A 24,822-nucleotide genomic window follows, 5' to 3' on the forward strand; every position below is an offset into this window, starting at 1 on the left:
GCTGGTTGCACTGTAGGCTGTGTGTATTACCTAACGTAGGCGACCATATGGAAGAAAAGGTTGGAAACATCCCATTACAAGTCATATATCACTGAGCTGACAGCAAGGATTTCAGCTTGTTTTTATTTAAATCATGAAAGCAGCTGCTCAGCTGTCCAGCTGTATTAAATTTAACCCTTTTTCTGGCAAATGAGTTTTGCTTTATGAAACAGCAGCCGAACAGTTTGGTGCTCTTGCAGAAAAACCCAGGTTAGAGGGTCCTGCGATAACCCATGCCCCATTCCAGCAGGAAAGCACTAATGATGGCTAAGTCTGCTGCTGGGTGACAGTGTAGCCACTCGATACACCTGTACTTCATGAAACACCAGCAAGCCTTTTATCCTGGGAAGGTTGCAGAAGAAAGATATACACACTATATAAAGAGAGTATTTGTAGATTTTTTTTCCCCTTTTAATCTACTTATTCTTCAATTGTTGCACACTTTAGAAGGAGTCATTACACATTTTTTTTTCATTTCTTATGCCCTTCCATTTTCTGTTTTTCTTTTCTATTTTTATTGATTCTTTCTTTCCTTAATTTTCCTTCCTTTTCTTTTTTTGTGTTGGTATATGGTGTTCATCTCACTCCATCTTCCACAGCCTCTCTTCTCAAGTCTTATCCCTGCTTTCCTTCTCCTGGCTCTATCCTTTTTCTTTTCTACTCTCCACCCTATTGTTTTCTCTCTGTCACTAGTATATAAGTTTCTCTCAGAGATTGTCCCTTCCCTACTTCTCTGTCCCCTTATACACACTGTTTACTCTTTACTGTGTCTTTTAAAGAATTTCCTCTTTCCATTGATGTGATATTTATATAAAAAAACACTTAGTTTGCAGAAAGGCTGTTCCCATCAGTAGGAAACAATTGTTGGCCTCCAAATCAATCCTTCACCACATGTGTCTCAAGCAGCTTATTGATTTGTTATTTTTTAGCACTCTTTTGCTAAAGAAAGAGACTTTAACTGAAGCCTAACAGTTACAGCTAAGTAACAGCCATACAGTAAGTACAGACTTTAATTTCCTGTGTAGAAATCTGTAGAAGAAATATAAGGAGTATCCAGCATAATACTAAACCAGATTAGTAGTTTTGGCACGCTAAAGCGTGTTGAAGTAAGTTCGTCTCTTACTGTTTTGGAGGCTGTACTCTTTATTCTGTGCTGTGTCTACCCTACCCACCTCTATGTCAGAGTCCTCTGTTTTTCTGTCAGAGCATGGAGGTTTTCTTAGTTTACATCCTTCATGTCTTATATTGTAGTCATAGTCCTTTAAGACTACAGAATATTTTAGAAGGATTTCTTCCACATCCATCCATACGAGGCTTTGGCATAATGAAATGGTATGCTTACGTTACTATTTGTATTTGATACAAACATTTACATCCAGATTGATTCTCTCTTCCTTAAACATAGTGGAAACACAAGGAGCTCAGCAGCCATCGCTTCCAACCAGTGTTTTGCTGCAGTTACTGCAAGACAGCTCCTGGCGTGGACAGAGCCTGTAAACCTCCAATCCAGGCACTAAGATGTGGCTGCAGTAACAGTATCAATCCCTAGTTAGTTTTGGGAAAGAGGTGGGATCAAGAACTGAGATCTTCCATTCTGGTTAAGAGCAACAGAAGTGTTGCACCTGGCCACAGGAAGGTTCTTCATGCCCAGGTACTGTGAAAGGCAGCCAAAACACTGCCCTCTTGCAGAAGAAGTAATTTCTGTAATAATGCTCTGTCAGTAATTCCATGTGATTTCTCTTGTTCCTGGATGTTCAGCTTTCTTGTTATTAATATAACTTCATTATTTTTTTTCTCTCTTTTCCTGTTTCCATTTCCTTTTCTATCTCTATAGGCTGTTCTTCTGAAACACTCAGCTGTACCTAGGGCATTATTTTCGTGGCTATAACAGGGAGTCTGTTTTCTGCTAAAACTTGCTGTTTCAACTTTCCAAGATTTTGCTCATTGTTTTATCTAGTTCGCACTCACCCATTGTGTATAACGTAAGGTTTGAATCTCTCTATTCCATAAGACTAAACTTTCCCTTCCACACTGTTAGTCAGACCTCTGGTAGCACATTAACCCTCTGCAATGTGCTGTGTCCGACTTATGGTTAATAAGCATTTTCCTTGCATTCAAAGTAATAAACCAATCACTAGTTGTAGTTACCTCCCAGACAGTTCTGATGGGGGATGCTTCACTCATACTGATCCTCCTTCCACTGAAACATCCTTTCTTCCCTGCTGCAGCAGTGTCATCTCTGTATGTTGGGTAGCGTCTGCTCCTTTCACGAATACACCAAGACTTGGATCTGTCGGGAGACTGTGAGCTGCACTGATTAGCACGTAGCTGCTTTGACCAGCTAGACTTACAACCAAAATATGCCTGGAGTATTATGTTCCTTCAGGGGACGTATGGAAAAGTTTTCAGGTTTTGCTGAAAAGTTTTGCTTCTTACAGATATCGCAGTTTTGGTGGAAACAGTTAAGTTTGTTTCTTGCTATTACACATTATTCTCTAGCTTTCTACAGAGTCACTGTGTTTGCATTATTTAAAAAACATTGTTCTTTATCTCTGATCGCTATGCAGGGCTTGGCTTTACAGTCATTCAAAATAGCATCATTTCTTTTCCTTCCCAAATATGATGTCTTATGGATATGTTCTGCAGGTTGATATATTCCTTTTGAAGTTCCATTTTTCCTATGGATTCAAAATTCTTCAAATCTCTGTTGCTCAACCTGATAGCACGTTCTTCCTCACTTGTTTCTAGTTTTTTATGTAAATCTAAGGCCTCAGACTAAGCAGTAGTTTCAAAAAGCTACCATTTGTTCAATACTTAATAGGTAGGTTTTTTGGTTTGTCTTTTTAAAAAATGGACCACGTTCTTGACTGAATTTTTTCTAGTTATTTGCCACAATGTTAGGTAGTCCGGCTGGACTGGAGACCTTAACTTCTCTGTTTTGCCATTCATCAGCTTTCAAGGAGCTGTGTTCAGTTTTTCTGTTTCTCATACGTAATAGCTAACTGTGCGCTAGTGTCAGACCTTTAAGATTAAGACAACTAATATAATTATTAGTATGTGTACTAACGTAACAATCTGTAGTCCAACAAATAGATGAGAAAAGACAGTGTAGAGGGGAGGGGAAGTGGGAGAAGCGTATCCTCTATCTACGCATATACCTGGTTAGGTAGCTAGACATTTTCCAGGCTACCTCCGGAGCTTTTCAGGGCTCCCCCTTGCAGGGGGCAGTGCGAAGCCATGGTGGTCTCCTCCTGCAGCACAAGAGGCTGCTTTAACTCGTGGAGCCTTGACACAGAATCTCACCCAAGGAATTCAACCTGACTTTGCTATGAGGTCCTCCAGGTGGCAATGCAGACAAACTAACAGGTCAGAGTGCCAATTTAAAAATACTGAACTAAGAACATCTAAAGTTCAGATTACCAAAGTGGTCATTTTAATTGTGTTTGATTTAAAATGTTCGTCATTCTGACAGGACTGGCAAGTTCACGCAAGTGAGAATTGGGCACAAAACACGAGGGATAAATTTGATTCATGTAATTCCATTAGTTACTTCATAGATTAAAAGATGAGATATTTTTAATTTAAAAAAAAAACCCAACACAACAAATAATTACACTTGAAGCCACTAAAATAAGTCACTCTATTTTTTTTTATTATAGGTGCTTAATTCTCCACAATCGTGTATATTGGTAGTCATTTATCCCTCGAGGAATGCACACAAAACATTGCTATTATGATTTTATGTCATTTGTACCAATTTTACAAAGATAAAAATATGTTATAGTAAGATGAAGATGCAACTTCTAGATGATTTAAGAATTTTAAACCTCAGGAAATAAAAAGCAGCTAACATGTTTAGACCAGAGATTTTCAGACAATGGATTTCAGTATGCTTATATTTTGCAAAAGATTATTTATGTATCAAAAAGGTCTGACTGGTGACAGGATGTTCCATATCCTAATTCATAAACTCTAACTCGCAAAAAAGCCAAAACCGAACTCTTAAAACAGTAAGAAAACAAAAACTCAAGCCTAGGTTACATAAAAAATTTAAATAGGACTTTTCTCCATACTTGCTACAGAGATGTTGCAACAGCAAACAAAAATGAAAACATCTCGCCAACTTTACAGGGATTGATGACTTAAATGACTATTAATTTTTGTGATTATGTGAAAAGATTATTAACTTTCGCAGCATGCCACTGTCGTCTAGCCTGCAAAATACAATGTCCGCTCTTTAGCATACCAACCTGGCAAGATTGCTTTGTCAAGGAAGGAACTTTAAAGGGAATTTAATCTTCTCAATGAGACTTATATCCCAGATGCACCCATTTGAAGCTACCTGTAAACCTTTTTCAGAAAATAAAGTCTTCTGGAGTTTCATAAAATGATACCTGATTTCTTAAAGAATTTTTTTCAACCTGACCCACCATCTGTTTGAACTGCAATATTAGTTTCTTATATGAAAGGAACAAATATCTCACTTTAAATTGGCGACTCAAATGGCTAATATCAGCAAAACCCTACACAACTTTTCTAATTTGGAGATTTTGGGGTTTTCTCATAAGAAACAAGATTTAGGATTTACAACTGAAGTTTACTATATGCATTTTAGTGCCTTGAAATGTTGTACCTGTTTACGTAATTTCATTTGTTTTGATTTCACTTTTACTTGCAGTTCCATGCCACACCTCCCAGCAAATTCCAAAGTACTCTCTAGGCTACATTAGTCACTTCAGATACTCTGGTGTGAAAAGTATATTTCTATTCTGTAGTATGTGATTAGATTTTAGCCAGAGCATGAAGAGAAAAGCTGGCTCACACAGGCAGGAATTTGAGGATCTGTAATCCTGTTCTATGTGTGCTTCTTAGAGTGCCGCTATGGCTTCACTGATCTTTTTGTTGTATATAGCAGTTGTAGATTTTGTGATTTTTATTACAGATTAAAGTTTAACAAAGCATTTGGGGAAATATTTTTAGTTTGTGTTATGTTCTGTAGGTTTTTCTGGACAAAATATTTGTTTGCGTGGTTTCTTATCACTGTGGGAACTGAACTTCATTCAGAAAGTTCTTCCAGTCATATGTTTCCAATACCCATATCCCCTGTAACTCCTGTACATTTGTGTTTCATATTGTGGAATTGATATATGTAATGGATTTCTAGCGTGTATATACATTTGTTTATAATGTTCTCATCACTGCAATACCTGAGCAGCGATAACAACCCAAGTTCCAAATTGGTCCATCATGTCCACTTCGCATAGAGGTGACTTACAATAGCCATGTTTGTCCTTTAATGCCCTAGGTAGAGAAAATTACACCCTACCTGTCAGCTCCTCATTTGCACTTCCTCGTCTGTCTGTCTGTCTTTTTTTTTTTCTTCCCTTCTTGACCCAGAAACTACTCTCCTTCAACCATGAGCTAAACTTGTTGAAAACTTCTGAGCTTTTAGTCACAGTTTTCCTCCAGGCCTTCAATGGTATACTAATACAAAGAAACAGCATGTTCCTTTTTCCCTATTCAAAGAGAACGTATCACTTAGGAAGCAGTTTAATGATATGAGTATATAAATCCTTAATACTGTTTCCATTAGCTAAAATTCTTTCTGACCTTTTTGCCCCATAATTTATTCTGATATGTTATCACCATCCATGTATGCATGGATGGGGTCCAACGTGAGCTGTCCAGCATGGGAACTGGGTAAGTGAGGGGTGAGGGGCTGGTACATGGAAAAACATGCATGTAGTTCCTACTACAGGTGGGATGCCAGGCCAGGCATCGGCACACGGGTACCAGCAGAGATTGACACAGGCTGCTCTGGTTAAAGGGCAGAGTGACAAGATGAAGTGATTGAAGAGGGAAGAGCTAAAAACACCAGGGTTTTATTGTTTGTTTGTATTGCTGTTGGTGGTGAGGGCCTTGGTGTAATAGCAGGATGGTGAATATAACAGTGGAGGAAAAAAAAAAAAAAGAGAAAGAGACAGAACTACAAAGGGAGTTATAACCATCAGTATGTGAGGAGCATTTTCCTCAGGAAAGCAGCAAAAATGAAGTTATGAGAGTTCTACTGCTGTTCTGTGGAAGAGGCAAGTGTCCACTGTGCTTCATACATTTATTTGTTATGTGTCCCAAAAGCCTGGGTTTGTTAGCTTTTTACCTTTAGCAAGCTTAACATGGGATAGCTACCAACATGCAGATGATGCTAGGATGCTGCTGACCTCTTGGCTTTTTGTTATTTCTTTAACATTGAGAAGATAGTACTGACTTGCTATATGACTGAATAGGCCTCCTTGTGCTGCTCTGCATATATGAGGCAATTTCTGATTCATTCCGAATGGTGGTGCTTCCACCATATGTTTGACCTGGTGATGGCAGTTTGCAGGTCTTTTCCTTCCTCTATAAGGCCTTAGAAAACCTACCATTCCCTGAACTAGGAGCTATATTTGAGAGAGCACTGGTAGAGTGGTTTGCCTGCTTCCTATGGCTTGAGAAATGAGAATTCAAGTCTCACTCCATATTTATGGCCAAAGACTGTTCCCAATCAACAAAGCTGTAAATGTCCATCTGATTATTTCAGCTGGAGAATCCGGGTGGTTGGATACTCTTAAACCTGTGCATGCTTTTACCTAGTTACCAGTAGCTATAAAAATTGTTGTATTAGACATGATTAGACGCACCAGATGATAGGCTCAACTGGACTCGGGAGACGAGAGGCAGTTCTTGGGGGGCTTCTCAGGGACTGCCTTCCCAAAAGTTGTCAAGCACCTTGTTAAGTTTGTACAGGGCAGATATCTGGAATACAATAGGATGTCTTCATACAAGGTTAGACATATGTTTAACATAGATACAATAGAAAATTGATTTAATAATATGATGTAGACATATCAAGCATTTGTAATAAGGCATGATCTGTAGGAAAAGCAAAATCCATAAGGAAATAGCCAAATAATTTCGATTAATAAATCTATTGTGAGGTCATTCTGTTTCCATAAAAATTTTGTATAACAGAAGAGTTGAAATGTGTTGAATAAATTATTCTTCTAAAAGTACATCTAAACATACCTTACAGAAACATAGCAAACTTTTTCATGGAGATAAATCATTTTCAAATACATTTTTTAATGCAAAAAACAAGAAAGCAAGCTCAAATCTGCAGTTATATCTTTTGGGTTGGTAGGTTCTTCCTTCCCACCTCTTATCTCTGTGATAGGCTCCAGTTATATCAATCCCACACAAGAGCTTCAGTACGTTTTGACAGAATAATGATAGATGTGTATGTGTTTACCCTTATTTCCTACCTCCAGATATACATGTCATACTACACATTTTATTTCATTTCTAATCAACTACACCTTCTTCACAACTCCCTGGTTAAGGTTTTACACCATCAAAATGGAGCTCTCATATGATTTGTTTTCTAAATTAATATATCCCAGTACAGTGCTTCATAAGGAGAACATGGGTTTATGGAGATAAAATCATTAATATAGGTCTGATTGGTTTTGCATATGTTTTTTTACTCTAAAATTGGTTAGCTATGTTAAAAATATATAAATAAATGTTACTTCTTTCTCTCACACATTTTCCAAACCATTATATTTCAGTACTGAATATAAATTCACGTAGGAATCAACAGACTTCAAATTCATAAGACTGACAAACCATTGGGCAAAATTACAAAAATATGAAAAATATATTTTTCACTTTACAATTATTACTTGTCCTTATTATGGATGTTTTTGGGAGAAAAACTTTACAATAAGCCCCTTCATGGCCTATTTTGGAAACTATTAGTACATAGGGATACCATCGCAAAGTGGCCTTTGCCATTGCTCCGTAGCAGCCTGTGGAAGATGCCAGGTCCAGCTCACCGTGAGTGAATGCAGAGATCCTCTGGGAACCACCTCCCATGCTACAGTTCCCCAGTGTTTTAGCATGGCTCATGGCCTGGTAAGCACAGTAGAACGTGTTGATCCAATTCCTCTTCCATGGATCAGAATCAGCCTTGTAATAAGGTCCCGCAGAAAGCTACTAGCTACAGTTAGAACAAACCTATGCATTTAAATTAAATCATTGTGTGGGTTTAGTTAATGAAGAACTCATGTTTGTTTATTCAAAAATACAACATCTGTGTCCAGACTTGTTTTGTTCCTCTTCATTTTCATCTTTGTTCCTGAATGCATTTACGTAATACTAGACTGTGATGAGCTTTTTTTCAATCTATGGATAGCTCATTCATTTCTTTTTCTCTGGTTAGTGGCAGCTAGGGGTGCTTTTAAGTCACTTTTTAAACCAGTTAGCTTCTCTTTTATTACAAAAATTGGTTCTCTCTGATGGTGTTATTATATCAGTAGTAAATCCCTTTAGATACAGACTAATCTTCCTGCAGTATCTGACAATAATTTCTTTAACAATCAGGAGGAGACTCAATGCCATACTCCAAATTGTCTGTAATAGCCTCTCCTCAGGTTCTATTATCTGTCATCACTATAGATGTGCCTATAAGTCTTCTATAAGATTATCTTGTTGCTAAGCTATTTTACTCATCTGGACATCATTTGTTTTATGATGCAATATTTGTTCTCATAGCTGAAAAAATAAGTGGATTTCTTTCAGGCTTTCAGGGTTAATCCTGTATTTTTTATGTGCGTACTCCTATAGACTTCAGTAAGATTACTTTTGTGAGTAAGGGTTGCAAGATTAGATCTTATATCACATATATATGAATTTGTCAGAAGTGTGTCTACACTTCTGTAACCCTGCCTCCTTTCACTCTCCTGCTTTAATGATTTTTATGATAACATACTTATTTTCCATATTTTCTGTATGATTCAGTATTTAAGTATGCAGGCTTTCAAGAAAAAAGAAAAGTAATATTGTGGTTTTATAGTACTGCTGAAAGTATGATTTGGCTGATGTATATGCATAACTGCAAAAAGTTTCTATTCTGAGAGTGCTTGGAGGACATAAAAATAGGAGATACTTTCAATAAAAATGGAATAATTCATTACGAGTGAGTTGAAGGGTAGAAAAATAATTAAAAGAGCTAGCACAGCAAAATACTTCAAATAACTAAACTAAAACTAGAGATAAACATATACTATTACCTAGGTTAATTCTAGGTTAATTAGGCATCAGCAAAACCTCTTTGATCCTTAATGAACAATTGAAAATGATTACATTCTTATTTAAATAGGTAGTGGGGGATTGATTCTTATTGTCACGAAGCGACACTTTATCTTGGGCAGCCATCTGACATTTTTAAAGACCTCTGTCAAACAGTTTGGAGAAAAAAGGGAGGATTGCTCACTTTTTAGCTGCTAGGTTATTAGATTCCATGTTATAAATACTTGGACAAGAAAGCAGAAAGGTCAGGCACTGGTTCTTTTGGAAGTGCAATGAGTGAGTTACAAAGGAGAAAGTGAGACAGGGCAGAATCAAGCTCTAGTGTATATAGCAAAATTCGCATAACTCTTTCCCCTGTTTGAACAGTTTTGGGCAAGGTGTGGCTTAAATACAGTAGCTCTTTTTCTGAGTTTGTGACTTCCTTAGCAGCTCATGGTTTGGTCAAGTGAAACCACTTTCTTCCTCTTGTTCCATTCCTAGAAGGATTCTTACATGATCCATCTTGCTGGTGGTTTCTACCTCTAAGGGGGGAACAGCAGCCTGCGTGGCTGAGCTATGAGATCACCACTCAGAGCGGATCTAACTTCTTATCCTTATGGCTTAGAAAGATTGTATCTACCACGCTAGATTTGACTTCACTAGCTTTAAAGCTTCTCTGGTCTGAAGGAGCACATCTTACAGAATACCTCTGTGGAAGCTGTCAAGCCAAAGCTATTGCTCTCTCTGGGGAATGTACTGGCTAGGAGAGCAGCTTACCTCTTAGTGCAAGAACACTGGTAGCGTAGTTTGATCATTGAACTGAAGTAGAAATAGGTGTCTGATGTCTAGGCAGTGATCAAGACAAAAACAACAAAAAAATTTTGGGACTGAATGTAAATGAAAGGTCTCAGTGAACAATGGGGCAGAGAGGGAGAGCCCTGAGGAAGACTGGTTGGTGGCTGTTCAAGTAGCCTGCTGCGAGTCTTTAAGCAAACGTCATTCAGACGTCTTGTGGGGAGAATGCCTTTTTGATTGTCTGTTGGGGAGAATTACCACTTTTATAGAGCTGCTCTTTCCCAAAGCACTTTCCCAAAGCTTTTTACAGACAACATTGATCATCTGCTTACTTTCCCTGTTGGTAGACATATGTTTCTTCATTTCATAGGAAGAGAGGCTGTGACAGAAGGGACAGGCACTGACTGAGCACTGCAGGTAGCAAACAGGTACAGCCATCAAGGAGACTGACAGAGCTGTCCTTAAAATAAGCAAGTGAACTAGTGAACTGTAAGCTTAACTGATAGTGCTTCTGTTGATTCACTGAGCGATGAATAATCATTAAATCCAGGGTTTTTACAGTCTTATGTATGTGCTGTTCTGCTGTTTACAGATCAGGTGTAACTATCTACTATTCCATTTTTACTTACATTAATTAACTGTGTTTTAATTGGACGAATTAAGTCCATTTAAGAAATACTTATATAGTACTTCAAAAGGTAGAACTGGAGAGAAATGTTGAAAGGTGTCTATATAAGGGCTTCAAACCCGCTATGTAACTTGTCCAGAACAGAAGCATAGACTTTTGACCAAGCGTATCTATGAAAAGATCATTGGACATCAATACGTATAGGCAAAAAATAGCAGATATGAATAATTACTAAACAGTTACTAACAGTATCATAAGCCACATCCTAATGTAATGTAATTTCAATGAAATTTATGAGGTAGCTGATGTAATATACAATTCTTGGCTAAATCAATGTATAATATAACTTTGCATATGTATTTTCTTTGACTTCAGAGTTACACTAGGGATAAATATGGCCCCACAATTCAAAATCAAGTCCATATTATGACATTCAGCCTACAGTCTGATGGAAGAAACAAATCTCTCTAGAAAATGCATAGGATATACATATTTTATATATGCGCTTGAATTTCTGTGTACATATATTTATATATAGATACACACTCACACTTCTATGAGTGATTATCTTTTCAATAGTATGCAGTATCTTTTTTTTCTCTGAAATAGTCTCTGCTTTCATAATTAAGGTCTTTATCCTGATCACTAAATTTCTGCTCAAGATGGGAAGATGGGGAGCATTAGTGCACGCTGTCACCTTTTTTATAGTTTGAAATAAAAAAAAAAAATCTTTTTGAACATTTTTAGTGTTTAGGCAATCAGTACCTGTGCTGCCAAGGCTTATTGAAAGCAGCTGGATGCCTGCCTCTGTCCTCCCCCTTTCTCGGAACTGCTGCCAGAACAGGTAGTCAGAAACGGAAAGTAGAGAAATATTTGAGCATCTGTGCTCTCTCTCTCTCAGGAAAACAGCTGTGGCTTCCATAGGAAGCACTCATTTTTTCCCATCAGCCAAGACTTTGGATACCCTTGGGTCCAGTTTTGGCACAGCAAGCCAAGTAGGATGCAGTTTATGGCTTAAAACTTATGAGAGAAACCGTTCGGGCGGTCCCATCCCTGGCAGAACATTGAGAGAAATTCCCCAGGCTGCAAGCCACATGTGGGCCTCTGACCTTTTATTAGCACACCATGGGAGAGGTTAACAATTGTTGAGACTTCAGTCCTCCCTTTGACATACAAATACAACAATACCAAGTCGCCTTTCCAAGACAAGCATATTTAGGGCACAACATCCTTTTTAATCTAGGATTCAACATAGCGGAAAAAAAAAACCCAAACCCAAAAACTTAGAATAAGAAAAGCATATCTTTCTATAGAACTGAAGCCTGGATTGGTATTTTTTCCAAAATTCTGCAATTGTTAATGATATAGTGATTTGTGATTTTTTTTTAAGCCAACGTAATCATGAGATGGAAACAAATTCTCACACCATTTTTAGCTCTTCATGTGGTCAGTACCATGAGTTATGGAACTAAGATTGCTCAATAGCTGGAGCGATACAAGAAATGCGTGCAATTATCTGATTTTTAAGGATGTCCGTTGTGTTTATCCAAGTACACAATTGTTGAGATTAAAAAAAAGTATGAATTCAGAATTATTGATATGAGGCTTGTCAGAGAAAAAATCACAAAAGGCCAAATCTGTGTCTTTTTGACGTGTCTTTGTCTTCTCAGCATTTCTGTAATGAATGAAACTCTCTTAGTTTTCAGTAAGACAGGGATTGGAAAGTAACTCCTTTTTGGGGAAACGGAATCACTGTCTGTTTTGCAGCTAAGGAGCTGTAAAGGCTAAGTGTCTTGCCTGATCTATGGCAAAAAATGCAAACTGAATACCCCAGCATCCTGGGCTTTTACCGTAACTCCTTGATTATTCTGTCACAGTCTTAGAGGCAGATGATTTTGACTATGCCGTCCCATGTTTCTAGTGTGGAGAGTATGCTGAGTATAAAACAGGAGTGAGCTAGCTCATGCTTCTGCCATCAGTCTTTGCAGCTATCGTCTGAATAGCCAATGTAAGCTGATCTCTAAATGTAATAATGCTATGACTACTCTGACGGGAAGCAGGTTCAACCCTGTCCGATGCCAGAAACTGAAAAAAAAATGTTAAAGAAGCAGCAGATCCTGCTTTTTGTCCTTTTACTAAGGTGACAACCACATCTGAGAATGAAATCGGTGAAGTCTTGCACAAGGTTGGTTATTCCAAAAAAATAGTTGCTAAGTAATGGTTGTTCCATGTGCTAAACAGTCTCATCTTTATTAACCACTGTTGGCAAAGTAGTTCTTAGCAAATGTTAGTTAGAGGTGAAGAGTCCTTTTGTATTCATTGTGAACAAACAGAAATACTGGGCTGGTGGGGAGCCTGCACTGAGGAAGGATCAAGTACAGCTACACCATAGGCACATGCCTATCTAACCATTTACGTGCCTTTCGCAGCTTCCTTACATAGCTGATTCCAATGCCATACCACCCTTATAGCCAGCTATTATCTAATGAAAATTGTAGTTTAAAAAGGTTTTTCTGTTGTTTTTATTACCCTGAGCAGTAGCTTATCATCTTCTTTTCTTTTTGTATTATTCTTTTACATGTCAGAAAATTGATTTTATTGCCCTTCCTGAGTCTTTTTTTTTTTTTTTTCTTCTCAAGAATACACAGCAGAATTGCTTCAAGCTTTCCTACAGGTCAAGTTTTCTAAACCTTTTATCATTCATTGTTGTCTACTTCATGACTATATCTAGCTTATCTATGTTTTCCTTAAAGGCTTCATCACCTTTCAGTAGGCTGGATCAATACCTAGGGGCTACATGAAATGCTTCTCTTAATATCTTCCACTTTGATACTGCATCTTTTTGTATCAGCACTGTATGGTTGAGACATGTTTTGTTTGTGAACTGCTCCAACTCTCCAATTTTTTTTCTGATGTACTCCTGACTAATGATTATTCCTCACAGCATATTTGTGTATTTGGTTTCTAGTAAGTCTAGTATCTTCCATTTCTATTAAATTACACATTTTCTTCAGTGTCTCCAGATTTTTTAAAAACCGTTACGAAATCTCCTCCTGTTTTCCAGGAAAAGAAAGGTGTTTCATAGTTTTTTGTATTTTAGAAATGTTATGACATGCCTGCTTTTTCATCTAAATTCTGATTTCCCTCTCATTTTGTGATATAATAATTGATTCTTCCTTTCCGGAGGTTTCTTCTTCCACTCAGTTCTGTACCCTCCGTACAGAGGTTTCATTTAGACCGTATTTCCCTAGTTTTCGTAGTAGAAAGTCACATGGATCACTTCCATTAATTTTATTTCTTTTTTTTATAAGCTAATTAAGTAATACAACTACATTGGCTTGACATAATGAGTAGGAATATCAATGATTTAGCCCATTTGAATATATCTGTGGTTAATGTCGATAACAATGACTTTTATATAATCAAAAGATGCTGAGTTTTGGGAATGGGAGTTTCCCCAGACAAGAATAGAAGCAACAAGCCAGAACACAGGAAGAGTGTCTTGAGAGCAGGCAAGAAAGAGAGACAACGAGTAGCCAGAAGGAGATTTGCTTTTCCATGTAAAGAGGTGGACAGAGGGCTGGACTGACCTCAGCACATTTTTCTTCTTGGAACTTAAAAACAGTCACAGTTTACTGCTTTTGGCCTCAAAAGAGGGTTGGCTGGCAGGATGGGTGTGTTCTGTCTATCTTTAACTTAGAATGTTAACCCATTTCCCTCATTCAGAAGTTGGGTTTTTTGTTTGGTGTTTTTTTTGGTTGGTTGGTTTGGGTTGGGTTTTTTTATGCTGAGAACAGCCTTCTGTGTTCTCCATTTTTCAATGAAAGGATTCATTTCTCCTTACAAAATGTTGGCTTTAAGAGCAACCTTCGTCTCAAATGACTTTTAGCCTTGATCTTTCTATGTCTTTCTTGAATACTTTTCTGGTGTTTGTTCACTGTGCTGGAAATCCCTTCTGCTTGTCACTCAATTGTTTTATCCCTCTCTGCACATTCTTATTCCTTTCTTTCACGTTTGCCATTAGTCACAGTAGCCAGCTTTTCCCCATCACTTCTTTTCAACATCTGCAGCAAAGTTTTTCCCGTCAGTGATCTAATGTCTGTGGGTTATAGTTAAAGGCTGGGATTATTTTTTTAATTTTTTTTTTCCCCCACACAATGGAAAAATTTCCATTTTGGAGCTCATAGCTAGTCAACTTTTTCTCAAGAGGATATTTAGTGTACCAGTGAGCGTAGATCTTCCACTTTGCAGCCACCTTTGTCAGAGCTCTCCAGGCTGACAGAATGCTCTTGGTTCTGTTCACCACCTCACCAGGGTGCTTACGCACAATAGCCACGCTCTGAAATGAAACCATCTGTGTAGAAACATACAATATTTTATGATGGAGAGAGTGGACACTGACTTACCTAATGTTTTTCCTGCAATGGCAGTATGTATTGTATTAAACTGACATAAAAATGAAGGGATTGAAGAGATGTAGATGCTTATTTGGTGAATGTTACACAGCTAGGTAATATCCAGTCCAAATTCTGAAATGTTATGTGTAGCAATTTTTCTTCTGTGCTCAAACTACAGTAACTTTCTTTTCTGTAGTTGTAAATTTTCCTGTATTTTCAAGCAAGGATGCAGGCATAAAGGAGAGGTCCCTCGTGCATGAGCTCCGTTAAATGAATTTGCCCCATCTTCCAAGTAAAAACTTACTTCAGTGCAGGATTAAGCAGTATGGTACCTAAACTTTTCTTAACCCGTGACCATATAAAAAGAATACCCTTACTCTTATCCCAGAAATACACATCCAGTCTTTCTTGCAAAGAGTATTGCATTTAAAAGCATTCAATTCTTTAAGCCTAAGAGAACAATTTAAATTTTATTAAATAGATCTCTGCAGTAAACTATTGATAAAACTAAAATGAGCTTCATATTTCTTGAATAAGGGAGATTAAGCTGCTCTTTACATATAATTTAAATAATATTTTATAAAGTGAAATAGTTCTTTGCAGATGTCTTTTACCCTCCAACTTGTGTTTGAGCTATAACTGATGCAGTGGCGTGTATGTAATTATGCTACAGCTGCTGACAGGCATAAAAGTAAGAGAGATGTTTCATCTCGATGGGTACATTTCCTGTTTAAATGTTTAAGAAAATAAACTCAACAGCTTTAGCCAAACTGAGACAGGACTATCTCAAATATTTCATTTCTGCAACGAACAGCTATTAATAACTCTTTCAATCTCGTTTGGCCTGTTAGCCTGCAAAAGATTAAATTGGTATGTTTACAGATTGAGTAAGTTTTGTCTTCTTAACTTTAATGAAAGCTTTATTTTTAATTGTTCATTTGAAATGTAATAATTGAGAAAACTTCCATGCCTGTTGTTTCTCAACTTTGAGGGAAAACGGAAGCTGAAAAATTGCAGAATATTTAAAATAAAAAAGGTGACATTCAGAATTAAGGTCTTCTAAAACTGTTAATGTTTGAACTTGTTTTTCAGTACTGTGTTGTCAAAAATGAAACCAAAGCAATATGGAAGAACAATAAACAGAAATTCTAAAATATTACTATGCTCTAGAATGTGTAACAAAGTATAGATTTTGGTTGCAGGTGTTATGAAATTTTTAAGCTCAGATGATGATTGACAATTTATAATTACTAAATAATTTTTTTAGAATGTGTTTGCAAAACAGTGAAACAGACTTAGTCCAGAAGTTATTTTTAAATGTTCATTGAACAGCTAAGAAGACTTTTTTTTTGTTTAACAGAGTTTTACTTTGGGGACGACTTGAAATGGCTAAATATTTAAGAATGATCTAGGAATTTATACTTGGAATTAGGTAACTTACTGTGGGAAGTATTCTCAGATGTTTCATTAAAATAGTTTAAAACAAATTTCATACTGAAGAGATGCAGAGAGTTTATGTATATGTTAATGAGTATAATGTTGATGTCTCCAGCTTGCATTAGCTCATTGCAAGGTGAAGATTTAGTAATTATTAACATGCTTTGGAGTTCCTATTCATATGACAGACAGCAAAGCTTCCCACTTTAGTGGGTTTTTTGTCTTTTGAGGAATGAGGTAAAACCTTCCTAATCCTAGTGCTTACGTTGTGGATTATTCTGTGACGCAGGAGAGAAGGGATTTCGTAGGTAACAGTTCAATAGGATACATATATCTACACAAGTGATTTGAGAGGCAGTGGGCTGGCTTCCCCTGAGTGAAGAACATGATGCGAGATACCATGCTGGATGCACATAAGGCATTTTAGGTCTAAATATAACTGCAACAGCACTGCCTGTGTAAAAATCCCCATGTATTTAGCTGAGGGATGTGACTTACTAGCTTGTGTACAATGCCAGGAAAGTCAGAGTCAACCTGGTGCTGTGCTGAGAGAGATTTAGCAGCTTATGTCCTTGCTAGCTCAGGCATCTCTGCAGTGCATTTGGTTTCATACTGGGGATGTGCCCAGCTGTGAAAGCAACAGAAGAATATATATCCTTTCTCCAGATCTTTCTTTGTCTTTCCTGGATAGGTAATATAAGCCTTTTAAGGTATGGGGGCTTTTGCAGCCTGTGTTTTCATGCATTATCTAGCTTTAGAGTCTCAGACCATATTTTAATAAAAGAAGGAATGTTTAAAACATTTAACAGAATAGGAAGGAGATGTATATATCACTTCCCTATTATTTTCTCATTATCTGTTAATAATGAAGTATAAAACTAATGAGGTATATCATAGTAGCAAGAAACCAGTCTGTGAGTGAACTATCTATACACTTTGTGGGGGTTGAAGATACTTGACTTAATCCCGTGCGTGCCAACAGTCTCTGCGAGATATATGCTGCACCAATAGTCTGAATGTGTGTCATGAACCCTTATGGAGAATTTCCAGACATCCTGCTACTTTTCAGAAATCTTGTACAAAAGCTGTGAAGCCACTACTATCGTATGTGTCCTTGTTCCCTTCTATCCACAGTTCCTTCACCAAAAAAAAAAAAAATCAGCTTTCCACTTCCTTCTCCATATATTTCCAAGTATATGGAAGGCATCACACAGAAAAGGAACCCTCTTGTTTCTTGGTTTCCCTTTCCGGGTATTGTTACTGCAACTTTTTTGCTAGTGCAATCTTCTTGATCTGTGCACAGTACAAGATTAGCGATTTCTGGATCTGCTGTTAATGCCATGGCATTTCTCTACTAGCCTCAGACTGCTTATCTCAAAACATTGCACTGAGAATGAAGATCCATGAGTTTATTACCCAAATCCTGACTTCCAGAAATAGTGAACCTCTTTCCCCATTTCTGAGACATATATTTTCTGTGTAGTTCAGCACCTGAAGCAGTCCTGTGTAGGGAGTGTTAGTGAAAACTGCACCATTTAGGTACTTGTGAAATCTGGAGTAGTTTATTCAACCATTTTGTTATTAATATTAGCATTTTTTATTAACTGTTATATCAGTTCATGATCTCCATCTTTACTAGAAAAGAACAATGACATTACCCAGACACAGCCTTCTCAGATAAAGTCTAAAAATTACCCTATCATTAATATTGATAGTATGAAATTAATTCTGGTGCCTTTGAAGAAGCCATGTCCAGATTTGTAGACAAAGAATATAAAAAGGGTCTTAATCATGTTTGATTTGCAGTATCAGTTAAACAGTTCTCAGCAGCACATTGAGAGGGCTCATTGCTTATCACATTTGCCAGTACCAGGTCCACTTTATGATGTGAACAGCCACCCTAATGAAGTACATGGGTGTACTGATCTTCCTGAGCCCTCCCTCGAGCTAGGAATACATTACCCAGTACAGAGGTGCTCAGAGAATTCAGTATCAAAAACACGCCCGTTCAGATGGTGTTGTACCCCAGATATAGCCAATTTGTTGCACAGTTGCAGATTGTCTCTGCAGTGAAATTTGGAGTGAACGCGTCTGGGCAGAATTTGAGAAATATCAGAGAATCATTGAATGATTTAGGTTGGAAGGGATCTGAGGTCTTGTGGTTCGAGCCTCTTCCCCCTCCTTAAAGCAGGGCTACCTGGACATTTGTCTACATTTCTAGACCAATGTCTAAAGCCTTCTAATTCTATCGAGATGAAATCTGCAAGAGGAAAGACACTATGTCTAGGCAACTCAGATATACAAAGCCATTACAGAAGAGAAAATGGCAGAAAATAACATTAGCAATCAACAACAAAACTAATCATGCAGAAGTGGGTGCCTCAATTTAGCTAATGATTTTAAAGTAGTTTACAGCCTAATAAACTTCGATCACTCCAGTGGGGATTTCCTGTGAAAAGCAGATTCAGTCCTGCAGTCAATCCATTAGTTAAGCTATCTTTGTTCTTGTGAAGAATGTTATTTACATTTCTGTAGGCTTATTCAGGGAGAGAATAGCGGTTGTATGGAAATAGAAAGACTGTATGAAAGGAGGTAATGAAAATATTTGGAAGACGACTGTCCTCTTCCAGCAGTCTAAAGCACAGTCTATAATTAATCTGTAGTTACTCGAACAGGTAAATGTAACAAGTGCTTATATTAAGGTGGCAAAAAGTTTGCATTTAACTTTGCTGGATATATGGTTGTGAGAAATTCTGCTTTTAGGCCTAGCTGTTCCATATATGACCACTGGTCCACAGTAATACTGCATTTGAAGACAGAAGTGAAACTATTGTTCTTATATAATATTGTTTGTGAGGGAACTTTTCTCAGTGTAAAAATAGGAAAAAAGTATACTATATAATTCCATCATTTTATTTCAAAACTGGCTGAATTAGGAAAAAGATATGTGAATATTTTTATCAAGGGACAAATATTAGTAGATTTGGACAATACAAGAAGGAATGAGAATTTCTGTGACAATAATTTAGAAACAGCAAAGAAAAAAAAAACCAAAACCAAAGCCAAAACCCAACCTGTTAGGGTGCGAGAGAGTTGAACAGAAAATACAAAATATCTGCACATAGGATTCAGGAAATATGTTTTCCCAAGGGCATTAGAAAAATACCGGTCAACTAAAGTTCAGGTTGCCTGGTGGAATGCTCTTCTGCTGCTTCCTGCTGCCTACACTATTGTCTGCTCAAAATTCTGGCACGTATGGTCTCGGCTTTCCATTTCTGACGTCACCTGATTGCACCATTCATTCAAGCGGGTCAAGCCTTGTAACTCCAAAATACGTAACAGCCATCAAAAGAAACTGAACTCCAACCTACACAGCAAGTTTCTGCTTGGTAGCCCCATACAGCTGGCTCTGCTCAGGGTAGGTCAGCATTATACAGTAGAGCCAGCCAGAATTGCTGTCATGCAAGGGAGGATGTGGCCTCTTAATTTTTTTCCCTGATGTTTGGGTTTTTCTCAAACCCTGTCCCCCACAACCTTGCAGCATTATTGTTTCATGAATACGTTATTTCCATCGAGTACTGGCAGTCCTGACATTGATAGGCAGTGAATCAATGCTTTTATAGAATCATGAAGCCAAACTAGTTCTGCAGATCCACAATGTGTAGTATGTGGTTTTTCATTCTGGATGTAATAACTGCAATTTGAAATACGCCCCCACAAGCATTGATTGCATGCTTTAAGAAATTCACAATAAAGAATTTAATTAAGAAAGAAGAAACTGCATCACTCCATTTTAAAAAGAAAAATTCACCCGAGATGTTTTTTTCATTTTGGGGCTATAATAGCAATAACCATCTTTAGCTGAGGACATTTCCTGGGGCTTAATGGCCCATGGCTGTGCTTCTTCAGGTGATCATCATCTCCCAGCAGTCATTAATCCCCTACAAATGCCCTGCACCTCAGTCATTAAATGTGCTTAAACGTGCTTCTTCTGAAAATGAAATACTTCTATATTTAATGCATCTTCCAGGAATAGGAGTGATCTTTTTGAGGTGAGGAATGAAAGGAGTTTAGTAACGTGTCAGAGAAGTACTAATTATGACAAGTGGGTAAGATCTGTTTCTGGAGATAGCACGACAAAGAATTTTTCCGCAGTAAGAGCATGTTATATGTAAGTCATCGTTTTATGTATGTCACTATTCACACTCATCCCAATTACCTAACAGCCAAATCAGAAATACAGATAGTTATTTGTAGTTGGTTTTCTTCTAGGGGGTATCTCAGCATAGAAATAAAGCGTCTCAGAAAACACAGAGAGTATGTGCCTGCTGCTTAAAAAGTCTTTCCATTCCTTAGCTGTAAAATAGAGCTATGCAGTTTTACAAGGTGTTTGTGATAATGCAAGGAAAAAAAAAAAGTTAAATCTTGTATACCTAAAGGTCTGAAACTCTTATAACTAAGCCTTTTGGTGAGAATTTTATGAGTCTTTTTTACAAATGGGACCACAAATACAGCACCAACAGTGTCATCAGCAGTTTTAAACACAGTAGATAGCCTACCCTTGCTCAAGTAGAATTAAAGCCTTCAATGAAAATAGTTGAAGGGAATTTGTCTTGGTAGAGGTTGAATGAGGATTGGATTTTTTAAATTTGATTAGAATTCTACTTACTGATACATTGTGCTATTTCCATCTTGTGCTACTAAGTATGTAATGTATAGATTATGTGAAGCCTGTACCTGTCCCAAACAGGTTGTGAGAGGGATCAGACCTGATCCCATCACGTTCCCTTCAATGAGTGCAAAATGAGTACCTTTTAGGTATTATGGTCATTTATTATTTCTGTTGGACATTCAGATCTCATGTGCTTCGGTGAGTGACTGTGTAGATGAGCACAGAAGTAGATTTTTGGGCCATGCATTGTTAAATGTTGAACGTTAAATGATGTTAATGTTAAAATTGAAGCTCTCCTATTCAGTACCTTTTGATTGCAGATTAACCTGAAAAAAGAATTATTATAACCTGACCCCAAAATTCCTTTTCTTTTCAATTTTCTCTGTCCCTTCAAACAAACAAAAAAATCACCTGAACAAAATATCTTTCAGTATAAATGGAATGTTTTGTTTAACTCACAGTAAAAAATATCACTTACTTCAGTAACCCATAACAACTGCCTTAATTTTGCAATTTTCTAAGTTAGAGAAATTTTTCTGTGTGAAAGACAAAGGTTTCTTTCAGCAAATTTAAAATACAACATTTCACATACACACACAATGTGCACACACTTTTTATCCTGCTCTCTTCCTTGTTTTTTGGAAAAATCTATTACCTGAATTAGACTCTACCCTGCAAGTATTCCTATTCATCCCAAAGCAGTTTTCAGCAAATAAATTAATGAAAAAAAATTATTAGATGTCTCTCATTAAAATTCACTGACTAAAAAAAAAAGATGCACATAGCCAAGGACAGGATAAAGAGTATTACATCTTTAAGTTGTTTCTAGTCTAGTTTACATCTCATCATAAATAGCAGCTTTGGGAACAAGTGCTGATCTATTGTGCTGCAGCTAGAACACTTCTTTTGCCATAGATTCTATTTAAGGCTACTTTGGGTATTTGTACCCTACCATGCAATTTACAATGTCAGCATTCTTCAGACCATTTGCCAAAAAAACAGTTAACATTTTTGCACCTACCTTCTGTCACAGCTGGTGTTATTATTGTCCTGTCTTATTATATATGACTCTGAGTACTCCAAATCCAAACTCAATTACAAAGTAGGGAAGGTCATGCAGACTTTGCCAGTTATCTTGTTTTGGTACCATTCAGAAGGAACAAATTCAAACAGGAATGTACACAATAAAGAGTAACAGAAAAAAGCATACATTCCTAAAGTGAATTTATCAGTACGCCTAGAATTCTTGTATGATTTTTCTACTCGAGAGCTCTCTGTTTTCAACCGTTTATTATATTTACAGACAAGTATAATTTAAAAAATCTTGTATAATGTTTCTTATTTTAAATTCTGTGTTGTAGGTCTTGTTTTCCCTCTGCGCTGCATTCTGGGGAATCCAAATTATGAAGCGGATCACTTCATCCAAAGATAAACATCACTGAAAGAGCAGATCTAACATCACTTTAATTATGGAAACAGCACTTTGGAATAACCTTCTATGTTCCTTGAAATTAATCAACCATGAATCTTACTGAATCGCAATCATTTCATTTATGATAGGAGAGGTTTGTGATTTCGTATGAAGGTTTGAAAGATTCATTAGGATGTGTATTCATTTTTATTTGATTTTTTAAAAAATATTAAATTGTCCCCCAATTTAAATAAAGTGTTCATTCACAACATGTATTTTTACAATCAAAGGATTACAAAGTCTTAGGAACCATGTAAAACTAATTGCATTTTGCAGTGATTTGGTTAGTAATCATGTGAAAAGTATTTTTCACAAGAGGAATAATTAAAATCATATTTGTTGTAACCTGGTATAAAGTGACTGACTGTCTTCCTATTGAGGCTAAATGTAAACATATGTGAATGTCAGTTTTTCCGTAATGATTGAATTACACTAGAATCTCAATGTCATGCCCAATTCGGTGTTCATAACATACAGCTACATGAGGATGAGTAGTCGAGGCAAGAAAATGATTAAAACCAGCATGATAAAATAACTCGAACTAGTATGAGTTGAAACATCTTCAATAAAATCGGCTGATGTATGTGTTGTATAATGCAGACTTGCAGTTTAGACTGAATTATTTAAGGAGTACACCTGCAGTTGCCAACTTTAGATACTGATCAAGCCAGCACTTACACATGGGTATCCCATTGACTAATGTTACTCACGTGACAAAATATTTGCAAGGCTGGGCCCTTAATTTCTGGTAATTTCCTGCCAGGGTGATCTCAAGGGAGATGCACGTCTTGTCTTTCAGGAGCTGTTGGAAAGATGGTTTGTACTAAGATAGGAAAATTAAATACAAATGGTAAAGGGAGTCTCCAAACAGCAGGACTGGCAAAAATACTGCAGCTAGGTTGTTTTTCTTTCCTCACACTCTTCCAACTTTTTATTTGGCTCCAAGACTTTTAGAAGTGCTTAAAGTCAAGTAGCTAAAAAATGTAGGCTGTCTTGCATGCTTCAAACTAGTAATAATACCTGGATTAAAAAATGGCTTTAAATTTGGGGTTTTTTCCCATTCCATTTTCCTTTAAGATGTTAATGACATGCTAACAGACATTTCAGATTTAGACAGATACCCTACTTTTAATTAACCCTTATTTCTAGTCTCTAGCTGTAACAGATGCCACTGTCTACATAATTGGATGTTTCCAATAAATTGTCAGAAACACAATAATGTTATATAAATAAAATTGATCCAATGTCTAGTGATAGTATCAGCTTAATTTTATATAAATTTTTACTTTAAAACCCAAGTTTTAAGTTACTCCATTTGTGTATCAAACGCCTTGTGTCTATCACTTTAGATTATGCTCAAAGACCTTGAAATATTTGACTGAGAAAGCAGGTGTTAGTTTGATTAGAGGTACTAATATCTGGGATGAAAAGTAAGGATAATACCTTCCTAAACTGAAGGCATGTTTAAATAGAGGACTTACTTGTGGATCTTCTTCACTTTACATAACGAGAAGATGAAAAAACTGGCCCATGAAAAACATAGAAGAAATCACATTTTAAATACTTGTTGAGAAGTTTAATTCAAACTGTCACTCATAACAAGGTAGGCTTCCAATGTCTTTTTAAGAAATGGATAAATACAATTATATACCTCTGAGTTCAAGAGTGGAAATAAAATCTCATGATTAGCACATAGGTGCGACAGCCAGGAGCTTTCTCTGGTACTACCAGTTCTGACCAAAACTCACCATCTCTGCCTGAATTTCCCCATCTGTGGAACGGCAGTGATGGCAATAGTGATGGTGTCTCTCACCATAATCAAATTTGGGATCTTTTCCTTACAAAGCTATTATAGGATATTTAAGAAAATGATGGAATCTGATTCCAGAAGTACAACACAATCTACAAACTTCTTGTGTGACTCCATAAGTTCTGGTACCTATATTTTGAAAATTTGTAATAATGACATCAACCTCACAGGAATATTTTGAGGTCGGTTTAATATAATGACTAAGTAGCATAACAAAGAGTCATACTGAAAGTCAGTTTCCTTAACAAAATAGATCCTTCAGAGAGACAGGAACAGGATAAAGATTCAACATTTTCTGCATTTAAAAATCTGCAATTTTGGAAGGACAATAATGAAGGTCTGCATTAAATTAAATTAATTTTAAAGATATCCTAATGGATGTCATTTATTTACATGAAGTAATGAAAGGAATGTGATTTCAAAGGTAAATTCAGATTAAGATGTAAATGTTCTATGTAAATCACCAGT

At 36.8% G+C, this 24,822-nt stretch overlaps 1 protein-coding gene across 1 annotated transcript in view; it reads left to right on the top strand.

Moving 5' to 3' along the window:
- Positions 1–23,080, top strand: part of AGMO (alkylglycerol monooxygenase) — a 123,038-nt gene extending 99,958 nt beyond the window's left edge. Inside the window, exon 12 of the mRNA XM_009576967.1 lies at positions 22,435–23,080. Within this exon, the coding sequence (XP_009575262.1) occupies positions 22,435–22,515 (81 nt within the window). The 3' untranslated portion in view covers positions 22,516–23,080. The remainder of the gene's footprint in view (positions 1–22,434) is intronic.
- The last annotated feature ends 1,742 nt before the right edge of the window (positions 23,081–24,822 follow it).

The sequence above is a fragment of the Fulmarus glacialis genome, unplaced genomic scaffold (genome assembly GCF_000690835.1).
Source record: "Fulmarus glacialis isolate BGI_N327 unplaced genomic scaffold, ASM69083v1 scaffold5464, whole genome shotgun sequence".
Taxonomy (NCBI): Eukaryota; Metazoa; Chordata; class Aves; order Procellariiformes; family Procellariidae; genus Fulmarus; species Fulmarus glacialis.